Source organism: Anabrus simplex, chromosome 1 (assembly GCF_040414725.1).
Source record: "Anabrus simplex isolate iqAnaSimp1 chromosome 1, ASM4041472v1, whole genome shotgun sequence".
Taxonomy (NCBI): domain Eukaryota; kingdom Metazoa; phylum Arthropoda; class Insecta; order Orthoptera; family Tettigoniidae; genus Anabrus; species Anabrus simplex.
In genome coordinates this window covers 1,614,810,863-1,614,828,102 of record NC_090265.1, presented here as the reverse complement: position 1 = coordinate 1,614,828,102, position 17,240 = coordinate 1,614,810,863, and the positions used below count along the sequence as shown (strand labels likewise).

Here is a 17,240-nt window from a genome sequence, read left to right as displayed (position 1 = left end):
ATCTAAAATACTTATAAGAGTTTAGGCTTATAGTTTAAGTGGTACAAAATTGAGGGTCTGTTAAAAAGACTCACCTGAAGTTCTTCTTGTACATCAGAAAACTGGCTGGAATTCCGATCACAAATGGTGTTGGAGCCAGTAAGAGCTGAAAAATGATATCAAATTACAGCATAAGGAAAGTATACAAAACAAAAATGTTTCAAAATCAACACAGTATCAGAAAATCTTTTGTTCAGTGTGAATTATGAATTGGCAGCCAAATAAACCACCTATGCAAGCATTGTAACACATTGAATCCCTCTAAAAGGCATACATTTAATACCTTAATATTAGAATTTTATTTTATTGATACTCCAATACTGGCAAACATAACAAAGAACTATAATTTTAGACAAAACAAAATATTCTTCTTATCCTTTATTGTATGACAGTCGATAAGACTTGCACGGTGATGACTAATGACATACAGTATGCCTCCGACAGATTAAGCTGGGCAGTTTACTGTAGGTATCAATCCTTCTTACTACAATATACCATTTCAGGATTAATCTTCTGATGCTATGTAATAGAAGGTGAACCCATTTTACACAAGTCCAACAGCTTTCAAAAACACCTCACATTCAAAGGCAACTCTCATACTGAACTGTAATTTGGGTAACTACAAAAACTTCAAACAAGTATAGATGAACATCCTTCAACTATAACCTGACACATAACTCTGAAAGTCCTAAATGCAGATATAATATAATCTTACTAGCTTTTACCCATGGCTCTGCCCATGTTGACTGGGTTTTGGGGATCCAAGAAATTATATCCCTTGAGGTAAGTAAAAAGATCACTAAGTGGAACAGAAAAGTGTACCAGTTTTAGCTATTGCAGTAAAATGGATTTGAATAACCATTGTGTAATCTTGCATGGGGGTTTAGCTCCAAACTGAGTGAGAGCTAAGCACAAAACTGCATGAGACAATGGGGTGGAGGCACCTCAACCCCGACACGGTGCATTCCAGTGGCTGATAGGAAACACTCCTGTAGATATGCAGGACAGGTGTGAACAAGGCTTAGCCAATTAAGCATTCATGGATCACCTGAGGTAAAAAAAAAATGGTCAGCGGCCTCAACGACAGAAGAGGGTATATCCCAATGGCAGAGAGGGCAGAAGAATAGATTCAAAACCACTTCGCATCTGACTTGTAGCAACCGGCAAAGTGGTCAGCGTCTGTTCACCAGAGGTGCGGCTGTAAACATGCTCCAGGAAACAAACAATCCCTGGTTCTACACCACTAGCAAAAGCTAGAAGATTGATTACAAACAATCATGACTTGTATAAGTAAAGACAACATTACCCCAGGTGGACAATCCACCCACGCTAAAGTGGCAACCAAGCATTCGGATTCACTGGGAGCTTGGACTTCTACGAGAGAGCAAGTCGGAGTGCTCTGGTAAACTTCCACGAAAAACACACACTTACATTGGCACTTTCAACATTCAGGCACCGATTCAAATAGGAAAACTATACAATTTCACAACAGAACTTACGAAGCAAAAAATCCAAATTCTGGCCCTGCATGAAACACGTTTCACAGATTCAGAAACGGTAGACTACAATAATTAGAGAATCTTCAAAGATGGAACAAACAAGAAAATTGGCAAAGGAGCAGCACTATTTGGCATGGCCTTCATTGTGAACAAAAGTTTTAGAATCTGTAAAAGAGGTGAAACCAATCAACAATAGACTTACGACTTTAAGAATCAAACACACCAATAAAAGCTACACCTTTATTAATGTCCATGCACCAACAAATGATAACAAGAACGAGCCCGTAAAAATGGAAAGATTCTGGGAAGAACTTGAAACAGAGATGGCCATGATCTCAAAAGATGATGTGAAAATTCCACTTGGTGATTTCAAGGCACAAATTGGCAGGGAATGCAAATACAAGAAGACAGTGGGAGACTATCCGGCACACAGTTTCACCAATAAAAATGGCACACGTCTCACTGGGTTATACCAACAAAACAATTTGAAAATGATGTTAGCTTCACTCCAGAAAAATACCAAAAAACAAAAGACATTGTAATCACACACTTAGGAGAATTTCAGATTGATCATGTGGCAATATCGTATGATTAGCAAAAGAAAATTCATGATGTGCAAGTGCGCAGAGGTGCTAACATCGATTTGGATCATTATTCAACCAGGACCAAAATTAAATTCTCACCAAAACGAAAATTCAAAAGGAAAATGCTGGTGATCCCAAAATTTGATCTACACAAAATCAAATACTCCAAAATAACAGAAGAATGGGAAGAACAACCTGCAGAGAATTGGGAGAAATTTCAAACTAAGATCATCAAAATGGTGAAAGATCTCATCCCTCCTCACAAGAAACCAAAACTTCCTTGGTGGAATCAAGAATGTGAGAGCACACTAGAAGAAAGGAAATAGGCATTTCAAAACTACAATTGCAACAAATCAGAAGAAACACAGAAGAAATTTTTTGAAGTTCGAAAACAAGCATCTAACATTCCAAGACAAAATAAATGGAAATACGTCAATGATCAACTGAAATCAATTGAAGATGATTTCAAAAATTACAACACACATGATTTTTAGAAGATCTTCGCGAACCAAATTAAAGGGTTTTCTCCACAGAACCTTTGATTTCAGAAACAAGATGGTAAACTGGTCTTAACAAATACAGAAAACTGCCACAACTTTTAAATTGTCCAGAACCTACAGAGAAATTCCCAAAAATACAGCCAGAAATCACACTAGAAAATTCGTCACCACCAACACAAGAAGAAATTTATTCACACATCAAGAAACTTAAAAACAACAAACCATCAGGAGAGGACAGAATTGTAGCTGAAATTTTGAAAAATTTAGGCCCAAATTCACTCAAAGAAATTACACAAATAATTCAAAACATTTGGCAAACTGAAAAGCTCCCAGATGATTGGAAGATTGCTCTAATCCATCCATTACATAAAAAAGGTGACAAATCAGATGTAAATAATTATAGGGGTATCTCTCTTGTATCTGCCACCTACAAAATTTTATCAGAAGGTCTCTTGCAAAGAACACAAAGGCAATTGGAATCAAAATTAGCTGAATATCAAGCAGGATTCAGACCAAATAGGTCATGCCCCAAACAAATTTTTAACCTCAAAACCATACTCAAAATTAGAGCTCACAGACAAAAGCCCCTTGTATGCATATTAGTAGATTTTTAAAAGGCTTACAATTCGCTCAACAGGCCCTCACTGTTCCAAATTCTAGAAGAGAGTGGACTAGAACTCAAAACTCAAGAACTTATAAATAAAACAAACACTGACTGGCATGAAATCTAAAGTGAAATTTCTGAGGGAAATCTCAGAAACCTTCGACATTCAAGCAGGCTTGAGACAAGGTGATGGAGTCTCTGCTATTCTGTTCAATGTCGTCCTAGACAAGGTTATAGAAGAATGGGAGAAAGAACTGAAGAAATATGAGTTTTGGAAGCCAATCCGACTGGGCTTTCTCAAAGATAACCTCTACATACTATACCTTGCTCTTGCAGGTGATCTCGTGATATTAACAGAGGATGAGGAGACAGCTAGAACCTACAGAGAAATTCCCAAAAATACAGCCAGAAATCATGCTAGAAAATTTGTCACCACCAACACAAGAAGAAATTTATTCACACATCAAGAAACTTAAAAACAACAAAGCATCAGAACAACTAGAGATACTTAAAGAAAGTGCAGAAAAGGTGGGACTACAGATATCATTTGAGAAAACTAATTTCTTATGTTCAAAGACAGATATCAAGAGCCTGAGAATAAAATATGGTACAATGGACAGAGTCCCTTACTTTAAATACCTTGGAGAATCTATCGAATCGATAGGCCTTGAAAAGATCTCACAACAAATTAGTCTCCAAAAAGTTAAAAGAGCATTAGAGTTAGACCAAAACATCTACAACAAAAAATCCATGACAAGATATACAAAAATTCGGCATTACAACACAGTCATAAAACCAACAGTCCTTTATGCAAGTAAAATATTGGCACTCAACAGAAAGCAAGAACTTGAAGAAATCAAAAAAGAAGAGAGGAAGATCTTTAGGAAAATCTTAGGGGCAAGATACACCCAAGCCCAAGACAGTTACAGGTTACAATCAATCAAAACAGCAGAAAAGTTCTCAAACATTGAAACTGACATTAGGAAAAGACGAACGAAATTCTTTGGCCATCCGACTAGATTACCAAAAAATTGATTGACAAAAAGGATAATAGATTGTGTAACCTTGCTTAAGAACTCAACACCCTGGCTTGTCGAACTTCGAAAGGATCTCAAAAACGCAAACATAAGTTCAACAGACATCCTAGAAAGCTACATCTTTAGGCACAAAGTAAACAATTGGGAAGCTACATCAGAACAATCACATCAAAAACAGTACAGACCAAAGTGGTCAGCAGAACGTAAACAAGTCTTCTTGGAAAGAATGAAAACCTATTGGAAAAACAAGAAGAACCCACAGAAGAAATGATTGAGTTATTTGCTTAATGTCTTCCAATATTGGGAGAATTCGCTAAGGAGGAGAAGAAGAAGAAGAAGAAGAAGAAGAACAGTACTATCACTGACTGTCGGATGATATTTTCAGTTTATTAATATAGCTGGTGTCCTCTTCTTAACTTGTATAGAAATAATGATTCTGAAATCAACAAAAGTCAATGTAAGTGCTTTGGCAAGAAGAGGTCTGATTTTTATGATGCTCTTGAGTGAGTTTGCTGCAGGAGCAGGCAGCTGGTTTGTTATTCACCAGTCTGTGGATCAAAAGTAGGTTCAATGCAACTTTGAAGTGCTTTTGACAGGATTTTATAGGCAACTGAATGAAGAGATCAATCAAATCCGTCATCACTGATCTGCATTTAGGGCTGTTGCCCAGGTGGCAGATTCCCTATCAATTGTTTACATAGTCTTTCCTTACATGATTTCAAAGAACTTGGAAATTTATCAAACTTATCCCTGATATTCCAATACTCAATTCTTATTTGGCCCAATTTGACCTCTTGAATTCCAACTTTCCCTTTACTTTCATATTATGATGTTCGTGCAAAACCACCACCACCCAGCAGTTTACGCCAACTGGAAGACCTGCTGTTGTACTTGTGGTACCAGATACCGCAGGATGCCTTCTGCCACCTCGTAAAGATGCGCCACCAAGTGGTCACGGTTCTGTGGGCAAAAGGTGGTCCTACATGATATTAGGTAGGTGGCCATAACATAATGGATCATTGTGTAGATAATGCAGCAGTAACAAAATCTAGGGGAGATGACTGGCAGCAAAAGAGATAGAGCCATCGGCCGTGGTAAAAGCACACCTCAAATAACGATAGTCTGTGTAATGTTACTGTTGATAAGTTTTATAAACTCAGGACATTGTAGGCCATCGCATATTAAGGCATTCAAAGCCTAGGCTTCCTACTCACTCTTTTATGATTTTATTTCATTCTTTGAGTGATCGTTCCTTCACATCCTTCTACCCATTGCAATAGTCAACTTCATCATTTTCCTGATCAATAGAGGCTAATGACCAGGCAGTTTTTCTGCTAACAAAAATCACAACCACCTCCACCATCACCAGCAGGTTTGTTATCAGGATGAATAAACAATATTTCCAACTCAGCGATGCTCGCAGTTTGATCAAATTGATCAATCAATCAATCAATCAATCAATCAATCAATCAATCAATCAATCAATCAATCAATCATTCAGTCAATCACCACTGATCTGGCACAAAAAGATCTGATTTTGATTATGCTCTTTAACAACAAGATCTGTTCACAGCAGGAGCAGGACTTGTGGGTGCTGGCTTGATATTCACCAGTCTGTGGATACACAATAGGTTCAATGCAACTTTGAAGTGCTTTTGACAGGATTTTGTAGACATCTGAATGAAGGTCAATCAAATCAATAATCAATGATCTGCATTTAGGGCTATCGCCCAGGTGGCGGGTTCCCTATAAGTTGTTTATCTAGTCTTTTCTTTAATAATTTCAAAGAAGTTGGAAATTCATCTGGCATCTCTCTTGGTAAATTATACCAATCCCTAACGCCTCTTCCTATAAATGAATATTTGACCCACTTTGTCTTCTTGAATTCTATCTTTATATTGTGATCTTTCCAACTTTAAAAACACCACTCAACTTTAATCATCTTCTAATGTCATTCCATGCCATTTCTCCACTGACAGCTTGGAACATACTGCTTAGTCGAGCAGCTTGTTACCTTTCTCCCAAGACTTCCCAGCCCAATGTTTGCAAGACTTTTGTCACACTACTCTTGTCAGAAATCATCCAAACTGTAGTTGTTCAAATCTGTTTTATTACCTATTTGTTTTTAAGGGAGAGGACGTATCAGAGCTGATTGCCACTGATGTCTTCTTGTTGTGGAATGATTTGGGCAATTTCTTCTTGATCAAGAGGAAGAGAATTAGATGAAATGAAGGATGGATCAGAAATTGTAATCTTTGATGCTGGAAGAGGACAGTTGAGTAAGGGCTCAAAATATTGAACTAATCATTCAAGATTGCCATGATTATTCACAATAAGATTACTGTTTTTGGCCTGGACACATAGTGAAGGTACATGGTAACAGGTAAGTACAGAACTGAAAGTACAGTAAAAATCATGAGTGTTGTTCCTACTGAGGTTTCTTCAGTGGTCTCTCAAACTCAGTTTTCCGTATGCAGGTTTTGCTTTACAGATCACTTTAGTTGTCAGTTTATGTTGGATGAGGAATTCTTCAGATTTTCCTGACTCATTCCATTAATTCCAGGCTTGAGAACATGTTTTAACAGCTTCATCACACTGTTCACTCCAACATGACTGTGTTTTGTTTTTTTTTTCCCCTGCTTAAATTGACAGAGTAGCAACATCCAGAATCTTCTTGGAAATGTCTTCCTACTTGTCTGATCCTAGAGACTCAAAACTCTTTCTGGTAAGTAAATTTGTGTCCTCAATCCAAGGCAAGGTGCAGCTCTTTTCAGGCAAACCACCAATGGAGTTGAGCTGCATGCAACTACTTAACAACATACCAGCCCTCCTGCCAATCTCAAATTTCTGGCATTACCGGGAATTAAACCTGGGCCCTCAATGATGGCAGCTAAAATTGCTAACCGTTATGCTATGGAGGCGGATGACTTCTGTAATCTTGAATGACATTTGGATATCATTAGTTCAGTGATCCAAAATCTATGGATGTTCTGCGTTTGGACTTCGGTATAAACCGTACTTTAACCTTCGTTAGATAATGGTCCTAATTAATATTATCACCTCTAAGCACTTTCACTTCTGTAACTCACAGAAATTGCTGTAAGAAATGGCAACATGGTCTATATGACATTCGCCAATCAGTTCATTAGGTGAGTGCAATGTGAAGTAGGTGGTCATAATTTTAAGATTCATCTGCTTGCAGGTGCCAATGAAGCATTCGCCATTGTGGATGGTTTGGGTGTGAAGTGGATGTTCACCTGTGGTGTATCTAAAGTTTCACTCCTTATCAAACAGGATGTTAAATGATTGGAGTCTTAATTCCAGGAAGGACATTATCAAGCTGAGTTCAGAAGGTCTCAACTTTCTCAAGATTGCTAGCGTTGTCTTCACTGATATGAGTACGTGCATTGATTAGGGTTGACAGACTGGGAGAAATGCCTTTAAAGACAGAATCCATAGTGGACATATGAATTAAGAAGTCTGTGCCTAGAATACTTAAATTAGCAGATGAGATCTTAGCCTTAGATTTGAGCATCCAATAACCATAGTGTTGAAATATCTTCCCAAAGGATACGTGTCTCTTGAATTGCAAGAATTTTGATAGTGTATTTGTTCAGAGTCTTTGTGAACCCAATCTATTCGCCAACTCTAGTAAGTAACCAGACAGTGAGAGTTCCTATATAAAAGCTCTGTTAGGATCAGGTTCTTCGAGTTGAGTAATTATTATTTATTTATTTAGGATCGTTTCAACCTCCTATAGGTTACGATTACACAACTTCCTTAACTGTTGATGTTCTTTCTCTCTACTCCAATACTCCTTCATTCTCCGACTCGCTTTTGTTCGTTCCTCATCTGAGAACACCCTTCTTGTTCTTCTGGGTTTCTCTACGAAGAGATCCATCACCTCCGCAATTTTCCTTCTGAACACTGCTCTGTTTGTAACACCTCCCTCCTCAATGCCACATTTTTTAAGATCCTGAACTTCTTTCAGCCATGGTACTTGGGTCTTTCTACTTTCCTGGAGGATGAGGATCTTATTTGCTAGGCATTCTGGTCCCATTCTTCTCAGGTGTCCATAGAAAGTCAGTTGCCTTTCTCTTATCAAGGTTGAAATGTTCTTGCATTTTTCATACAGCTCTTGATTTGATCTCAAACGGAAGGTAAACTCATTTCCTGTTGCTTTCTTGGGTCCTAGAATTTTGTTCAGAAATTTATGCTCTTTTTTCTATTTTGGTAATCCCCTTTCTGACAACTGTCTCTGCCACATAAGAAGCATTCAGATTTTACCACGGTATTATAGTGTCTGAGTTTGGCTTGATAAAAGAGGGATTTGGACTTATAAGTTTCCTGGCATAGTCTGAATGCATTCTCCATCTTCTTTGCTCTTTCTTCAATAGTTGGCTTCTCGTTGTTGTTAGGAGTCAGAATTTCCCCTAGATACGAATTTGTGGACTCTCTTTATGTCACCATACTTAGTCTTCATTATCCATGTTGGTTCTTTGGGATCTATGTTCATGTACTTAGTTCTCTCAAAGGATATTTGCAGGCTGCCTTTTCTGCTGTTTTTTGCAAAACCTCTATCTGTGTAGTGGCAGTCTCTAGATTTTCAGTGAATAACACTAAGTCATCTGCAAAATGTAAGACATTCAAATTTAAGTCCAGCCTTTTTGTGTCCTATCTTGATTCCATTTGGGATATTTTGTTGACTCATTTCTTTTCACCATTCCCTTATCACCTTCAACCAAGATGCAGTTGAAAAGGACTGGGGAGAGGCCATCTTCCTGCCTCACACCTGTCTTGATTTCAAATGGTTCCGATAGCTCTCCAAGGAATTTTACTTGTGACCGTGTGTTTGTTAATGTCTGTTATATTATATTAGTTGTTTTGTCATCAATTCCAAATTCTTTCAGCACTTTTATAAATGTGTCCCTGTCAATAGAGTCATATGCCTTTTTGTAATCTACAATGTCATAATTACCTTCTTGTCTGCTGCAAAAGTTTTAGTTTTGATTAAAGTCTCCACACAGGACCATCCTTTCCTGAATCCTGCTTGGTATTCCTCCAACTCTTGATCTATGTGGTTCTCTATTTTATTCTGGAGCGCTTTGGACAATATCTTGTACGTGGCCGACAGGAGTGATATGCCTCTACAGTTGTTAACAGGGTAACCAAAGGCTCTAACATTTACATATTGTTAGACACCTATTATGGGATGAGAAGGTCCCACAAAGAATACAAGTGATCCTGCACAAGTCATATTTCATTCCCATCCTTACATATTCTCTGGAAACCTGCACACTAACATCAAAGGATTGTAGTAGGATTCAAGCCTGTGAAATGAAATTTCTTACAACTGTCCTCCAAAAGACACGATCTGATCATGTAAAAAATTATGAGATCTGTTCTAACCTAGGTCTAAATGAACTGATGAAGGATAGACTTAGGTCATCTAGACTTAAATGGTTTGGGCATGTTAAACGAATGAATAGCACAAGGTTACCATGTGCTTATTTAGAAAAGAGAATAGCAGGTAGAAGACCAGCTGGAAGACCAAGAAGAAGATGGATGGACCAACTGAGGAAGATGTGGAGAACAGAGGATGGGATTGGGAAACTGTCATGAACAAAAAAATCTTTTTGAACAGGCAACTTTGGAAGACGCTCGTTTTCAAACACCCTACCCGGTTCACTGGAAGGGCGAACCGATGATGATGATGATGATGATGATGATGATGATGATGAGTTGTCAACATTAGTTTTGTCTCCTTTTTTATGTAATGGGAGAATAATAGCATCCTTCCATTCACCTGGCATCTTTTCCGTTTCCCAATGGTTGTTGTCATTGTTGCTGTTATTTGAACAATCTTGGCCAGGTGTGGATCACATTATGTAAGTTCATGATTTTATTCCTCTCCTTGCCTTCCTGTCTTTCTAGTAATTCTTTATTCTTTCACTATGTTCCCTCCTTCTTCCCTCAGTCCAGACAGATTTCCATTGCTTCTTATTTATTTATTTTTGAATTTATTTTTGTTATTTGATCTATTTCCTGTACAGTTCTTTCCATACAAATTCCATTTTTGGGTTCTGGACCTAGGATTTTCTCTCTTGTATTTCAATTTTTTTAAATTCGTAATCCGCTGTCAATTATCAGAGTTTCCGAAGCATAAAGTGGTTTTGGTTTGATGACAGTGTTGTAGTGTTGTAATTTTGTGTTTTGTGATATAGATTTTTTGCTTTATCTGTTCCATGTGTTTTTGTATTGCACCGTACGGGGGTACATCATTCGTATTGTGCCTTTTCCCTATCTGCCTAATATGCTCCGGCTAATAATCTAATAAAAATATGTTGGATGGTCAAATAAATATAATCATCTCCTGAAAATTCCAGGACGTCACGCAGATAGGAACGAAAATAATTACATCAACTTAGGTCTGCGACCAAATAATATTACAATTATCTATGTTTGCAAAAATCGTTTGTATATTTCATCCCATCCGACATACGCATTCATTTGTCTGCATTGATACTGGCTTATTTTGGTGAATACCAGATGAGAATCATATTTTGTTGTCAAACCATATATTCATTCGCTGCACAATACCTTTCAGGGATACACATTTCAATTAACTTTCCTTTTTAACGTGGACTCAACTGAGAAATGCACAGCCTCTTCTTTTCTTGTATACCGATTCTTGCTTACAGTTTCGTTCCGATGATCAATACGATTATTTTTTAAAGTGAAGTCCTTTTTTTATTACTCGGGACAACAATCTGATTTTTTTTACTCACGGCCATTTGGATTCCTTAGGTCTGATCGTCGCAATATTAACTCATGGCCTACTTGACTTGTTATATCTGCATTTTCTCTCTAGAATATACTCTTTCATTATATAAATTCCGTCATTTTTATCGCGATGCATGGCAAATATTAGGGATGTAACTCCCGCTCATGACGCAAATCGGGCAATGAAATGGTACATTTTACTTCCCCGTCAAAAGGTAAATAAATGTACTGCTCGCAGCATATTAATTTCGTTCCTACTTCTGTATAAAAAATGGAGCTTTCATTGATCTATTTGTTTCAGAACGTCCAGCATAACCTTAATAACGCGTTTTTTGTTTTTTATATATAGATTCTATTCCTGGTCTTCCTCATAATACAATTTTAAACTAGATGCGTTATAGACATTTCTGTATGTCCCAGTTAAGTTCTCGACTACATATGCGTTGTTGCCTAACGCTTTCCTTATTACGTATGGACCATCATACAAATGAACAAATTTAGCGAATATTCATTCTGATACATTGGAATTAGGTGCTTTTCGAATCATTACTTTGTCATTACTCTTAAAAGGTAGATGGAACTTTTTATTCTGGACCCTTTTTAACCGTTTATTTGCTTGCTCTACGAGTTTGGCTGTCACCATCCGGTTGATCTCGACGCTACTGGGTTTGGGTTCATCGTTTTCCCCTATAACTTTATCCCAAGGTCTTCTCGGTTGTTCATTCAAGTGTATCATACGGGGTACCTGATTAGTTGATTCATGGATCGTATTATTCATGCATTCCTCGATTAAATTTATAACATTTATCCATTTCCAATGGCTTTCTGAACAATATATTCTACAATATTTTGCTATCTCCCGCATACATCGCTCTACGGGGTTCACTGACGGGTGTCTAACCGAACAGAGTACATGTTTAATCTCCAGGTTCTGCATCATCTCTTCAAACTCTACTGACGTAAACTGGGTTCCCCTGTCAGTTAATATTTTTTTCGGCTTTCCCATTCGAGGTATTATGTTTTTACTTATTCCTTTAAGCACCTGCTTGGATGTTGCTCTTTGGATTGGTTGTAATACTATGAATTTTGAAAATACGTCCATGGCAACAATTATATATTTATGTCCTTTAACAGCTGTCGGCAACTTTCCAAATATGTCCATTGCGAAAATTTCTCTCGGTGCTGTTGATATTATAGCGATCGGTTCATGCTTGGTTAGGAATGGATTGTATTTTGTTCTTTGACAGATATCACATGTTTTAATCACGTCCCTGATGGTTTTCCTGATTCCTTTCCATATGAATCTTTCCAGTATTGTTTTCGTTACCTTTTCAATTCCCCCATGTCCGATTATTCTGCGAGTATGCCAAATGAGTCCTTTTTGTAATGATGTTGGTACTACTATTCTCAATTTATTGAACTCCTTGTTAATACGTTTCATTAGCATTCCGTTTTTAATACATATGGATTGCTTTCATCTTGTAAATTCTCGTTTTCTGAGTTATCATGCTCAATCCTCCTGATTTCCAATATTAAGTTTTCGTCTGCTCTTTGCAATAGTGCGATATCCCCTAGTTTTTCCAGAAATTCCTCATCCTGTTGTACCAATTCAATATGTTGAACAACTTCTTCTCTCTCTACCGGGTTTCTACTAAGTGCATCCGCAAGAATGTTGTCTTTTCCCCTGCAATGTTCGATTTTAATGTTAAACTGTTGCGTAAACAACATCCATCGTGTGATTCTTTCACTCGACATGGCTGCTTTTAACCCAAACTGCAAGGCTTTGTGATCTGTTCGGATCTTTACTGGGAAACCGTATACTATCTTCTTCCACTGCTGCAGGGCGTATATAATAGCTAGTAATTCCTGTTCAGTCGTCGTGTAATTGATTTCGTGGTTACGTAATTTTCTACTAGCAAATGCTAAATAGGTTCGACTCTTTCGGTCCTCTGTCATTTCCTGATATAAGTAAGCACCTATTCCTATACTGGAAACATCAGTCTGTATTATGAATTCCTTAGTGTAATCAGGATATCCCAGCTTTATGCTATTAGCTAATAATTTCTTCATTGCAAGGAACGCTTCTTCGGTCTTTTCATTCCACTTCCACTTGTTGTTTGCCTTTAACAACTCTTGCAATGGTGCTGCCGTTTCCGTATACCCTTTGTAATGGTTAGCAAAAAATTGTGTCATTCCCAAGAATTGCCTGACTTGTTTGATCCGCATTGGGCGTGGGAATTCGCATATCGCCTGAATTTTTATTGGGTTCGGTTTTACCCCATCTCCATCGATAACATGTCCAAAGAATAAAATTTGTTCCTTACAAAATTTAGATTTTTCCAAATTGATTTTAAACCCTGTGTTTTCTAAATTCTCTAATAACCGATCGAGTTTACTACAATGATCATCGAATGTTTCACTTGCCAACACCAGGTCATCTACGTAACACGTCACGTATTCCTTTACCTCAGGTAACAAATTTCTATCCAGGGCTCTTATCAACACGGCGCAGCTATTTTTCAGTCCAAAAGGAAATCGTCAGTACGCGTAGGTTTGATTGTTGAACATAAAACCGGTTAACAGTCTCGACTTCTCTTCTAGCAATATATGTTGAAATGACGAAGTAAAATCTAGGCTTGTGAAGTATTTCATATTCCTAAATATTATTATTTCCTTGAACTTAGGGACTTGATCATATTCTGGGATTAGATTTTCATTTAATCTCCTAGAATCTAGACACATTCTTAGCTTTCCATTACTTTTTTTAACAATAACGATCGGGTTCAGGTATGGTGTTGTTGTTTTAACGATTATTCCGTCATCCATCATCTCTTGAATAATTTTCTTTACTTCTTGAAAATACCTTTCGGGAACATCGTATAATTATCCTTTGAACGGTGTCCAATCATTTACAACTATTTCATATTTGAAATTCGGTATCTGACCAGGTTTGTCTTTAAATACCTCGGAATGCTTCTCTATGATTGTATATAATTTCAGCTTTTCTTTGGCCTCTAATTTGTTTTCAGCAATTTTTTTCCATAGACTTGATTCTTCTTTTTCTTCGTCAACCGCTAAAATCTTTTCCAAACTTTGTATTATTTCTTCTCCGTTCTCAGCTTCAGTCAGTCTCCCGCTTGATTCATATTCATCCATTAGCCCATGCACTTCCAGTCCTTCGAATTTCATATGTTCTATGTCTTGAATCTCTTTTCTCAATTTAATTCTCTCTTTAGTTATCTTTCCATCATCCTCGGTAATAGGAAACCTTATTTCTTGCTTTCTTAGATCTATAGTCATTTCTGTAGTTGTCATAAAGTCAATCCCAAGGATCACATTGTAACTTATTCTATTCATCACTATGAATGGGTGTTCGAATACTAGTTCGCCGATCCTGATTTTCAAATGTTTGTACTTTGCATTCTATTGATTTATCGGTTATTATTCCAGGTATCTTTGTCTGGGCAATTGGTATTATGGGCACCTTCTCCTTTCGACTGATCTCGTCGAATAATGCTTTCGATATGACGCTAATACTTGCCCCGGAGTCGATTAAGCAGCGTGTCTTCAATCCATTCACTCGTATCACAATAATAGGCAAACGTGCTTTATTTTCTTTACTCCTTTCCAACGGTTCATCTAATAACTCGTCCGGGTATACATCCCAAGATTCGATTTGTAATATGTACCAACCTCCAATTTTGTTATATGCTTCATTCCAAGTACGACTTATTTCATTTCCTAATTCAAAATCGGCGTTTTTTTACTCCCAACGTCCAATTGGTATGATTGGGCATCTGGGTTTAATTTATGTTCATCTCTCTTTTTTAAATTCTTGGAGCTCCAAGCTTTCGGCTCCTTCTAAATCCCCATTAATGTTTTGATTGTTAATTGCTTCTTCCCATTTCTCCTTTCCTGGGTTTCTCTCCTTGAGTTTTGATTATATTGCCTGTTTCTGTTTTCTCTATTGTAGTGACTATTTATTTGTGTTCCTCGATAGATTGGATTTCGTCTAAAACTGCCTCGATTTCTGCTGTCTCTGTATTGATTGGATGGTCGATGATAAGGCACAAATTTTTCATGTATATGCCTTTCACTCTCATGACCATTCTGTTTGCACTTACATCGGCTTTGCTCTCTTACTCTCCCTTCGTCATCACTATATTCCCTTTTCTTGGGATACTTATCGGTATCTCTTCGCTCGAGAAACTTTTTTGATTATTTTCCAAGTCCAACACATTTATCACCTCCTGGTTATTTGTATTCCTATTTATTTTTGGCGCTGTGTAACTAGATGTCATATCGAGTTGCCTCAATATATTCTCCATTTCCACTGCTGATTTTACGTTTGCGGCCGCCAGCAATCTTTGAGTTTCGGAGGGAATTGTTTTTGAATAGTTCTTATCGCCTCCAACTCACTGGGCGCCGAATCTAGGTCTTGGAACCTATGGAATTGGTACGAGAAATAATCGCTGTACCTAGTCTGCCCTATTGCTGAATATTTTCTAGAATACAGTTCCAGCCTAAGGTTCTGTTGGATTTCTGGGTTCCAGAATCTTTTTAAGAAAGCAATCTTAAATTCCTCATAATCGTGAAATGTGTATTTAAACGCTTGATACCATACATTCGGATTGGCAACCAAATGTTTCTCAATCACTCTGAGCTTCTTTTCGTCGGGAATTCTATTCTCCCGGAAGTACTCTTCCATTTCCTTTAAAAATCTCTTCGGAGACATTGCTGCAGAGTTATTGAAATGCTTAGGTCTGTCATCGTAAGTTTTGATGATATTGATTATCGCTGGGCTTCCATTCCCATTATTTCCAATCATCATGTCCTTGCTACTTCGTTCTGTTTCTCCACTTATCGTGGGTGTCCCTTCTCTTTCGTTGATCTGTATGTCCACCATCCTTTGCTCGTTTAATTGTTTTGATACCTCTGCTTTTGTTATCTGTATTTCCCCTCTGATGTTCTGAATCTCTTTCTTCATTTCATCTATTCCTTGCTCTGTTCTAAGCATTCTTTCTTCTGCTTCGTTTTTATTCTTTTTCATTTCATCATTTATCATCTCCATTTTGTTTCCAATCTGGTCACGTGCTAGAGTGAATTTATCCTCCATAGTTTTGTTTGTCGTCATTACATTTTCAGTTATCTTCTTTAACTCCTCATTATATTGACTCCATTTTCCCTGTGAATCTATACTTATCGATTCCATATTCTCGGTCAATATCTTGATCTCGTCTTCTTTCAATTATTGGATACAATTCTTACTTTCCGTTAGCTCGCTTCTAATTTTATTTATTTCACCGTAGATCTCTTTGTTCTTGTCTTCCATTTTATCCATCATTTCCGTTTGCAGATCATCGAATCTGGCTTTCATCTTGGAAACTTCTTCTTCAATTTTTCCAATTCCTGTTTTTATCATTTCCTCTTGTCTCTTCTCCATTTTTCTCATCTCTTCCATTTGGTTTCGATGCCTTTCTTCTTGTTTCTGCTGGTATTCTTCTTGTTTCTGCTGATGTCTTCCTAATATCTCTTCTAACTTCTTCTTCTGTCTTTCTTCTTGTCTCTCCTCTTGTTTCATCATCATTTCTTGTAACATTTCTATCATTCCGTTTTGTTCTTCTCTCGTCTTCTCTAGATCCTCGGTTATCTTATTTATCTTCTCCTCCTTTTCTTTCAATCTCTCCTTCTGTTCTTCTTTAGCCTTTTCGAACTCCTCGATTATTCTGTTTATCTCCTCATCCTTTTTCTTTCGGTATTCCTCAACTTGTGACCGCAATTGATTAATAGTCGCCATTTTATGTCTATTATTGCTCAGCTTCGCTAATTGTTTATAGTTTGCAACCAATAAAATATATCAGTATTTCAATTCAGTATGGGATCAACAATCCGGTCCTCCCCACATAACCAACCATTCCATCACCCCAGTTATTTATGAAACTTGAGAAAACAAAGAAATCGTTCTTGATATTTCGGAACTTATTAACTTATCTGCTATCTCTACATTAACAGAAAACAAAAATCATATTGTGATCTAACTTAACATTATTAACCACCTTAACCAACTATTTATCTGAAATATTCCTGCTATTTTATTCATTATCATTATCATCCACTTCCTCTTCAACTCCCTTTCTCGATCATACGACTCCTTGCCTAATTCTCAATTCCTTCTTCTCTTGGTTTCCTTCATA

The 17,240-nt window shown here is 37.3% G+C and overlaps 1 protein-coding gene across 1 annotated transcript in view; it reads right to left on the bottom strand.

Moving 5' to 3' along the window:
* Window positions 1-17,240, bottom strand: part of Rab3-GEF (Rab3 GDP-GTP exchange factor) — a 517,470-nt gene that overhangs the window by 402,604 nt on the left and 97,626 nt on the right. Inside the window, exon 9 of the mRNA XM_068226364.1 lies at window positions 75-145. Within this exon, the coding sequence (XP_068082465.1) occupies window positions 75-145 (71 nt within the window). The remainder of the gene's footprint in view (window positions 1-74; window positions 146-17,240) is intronic.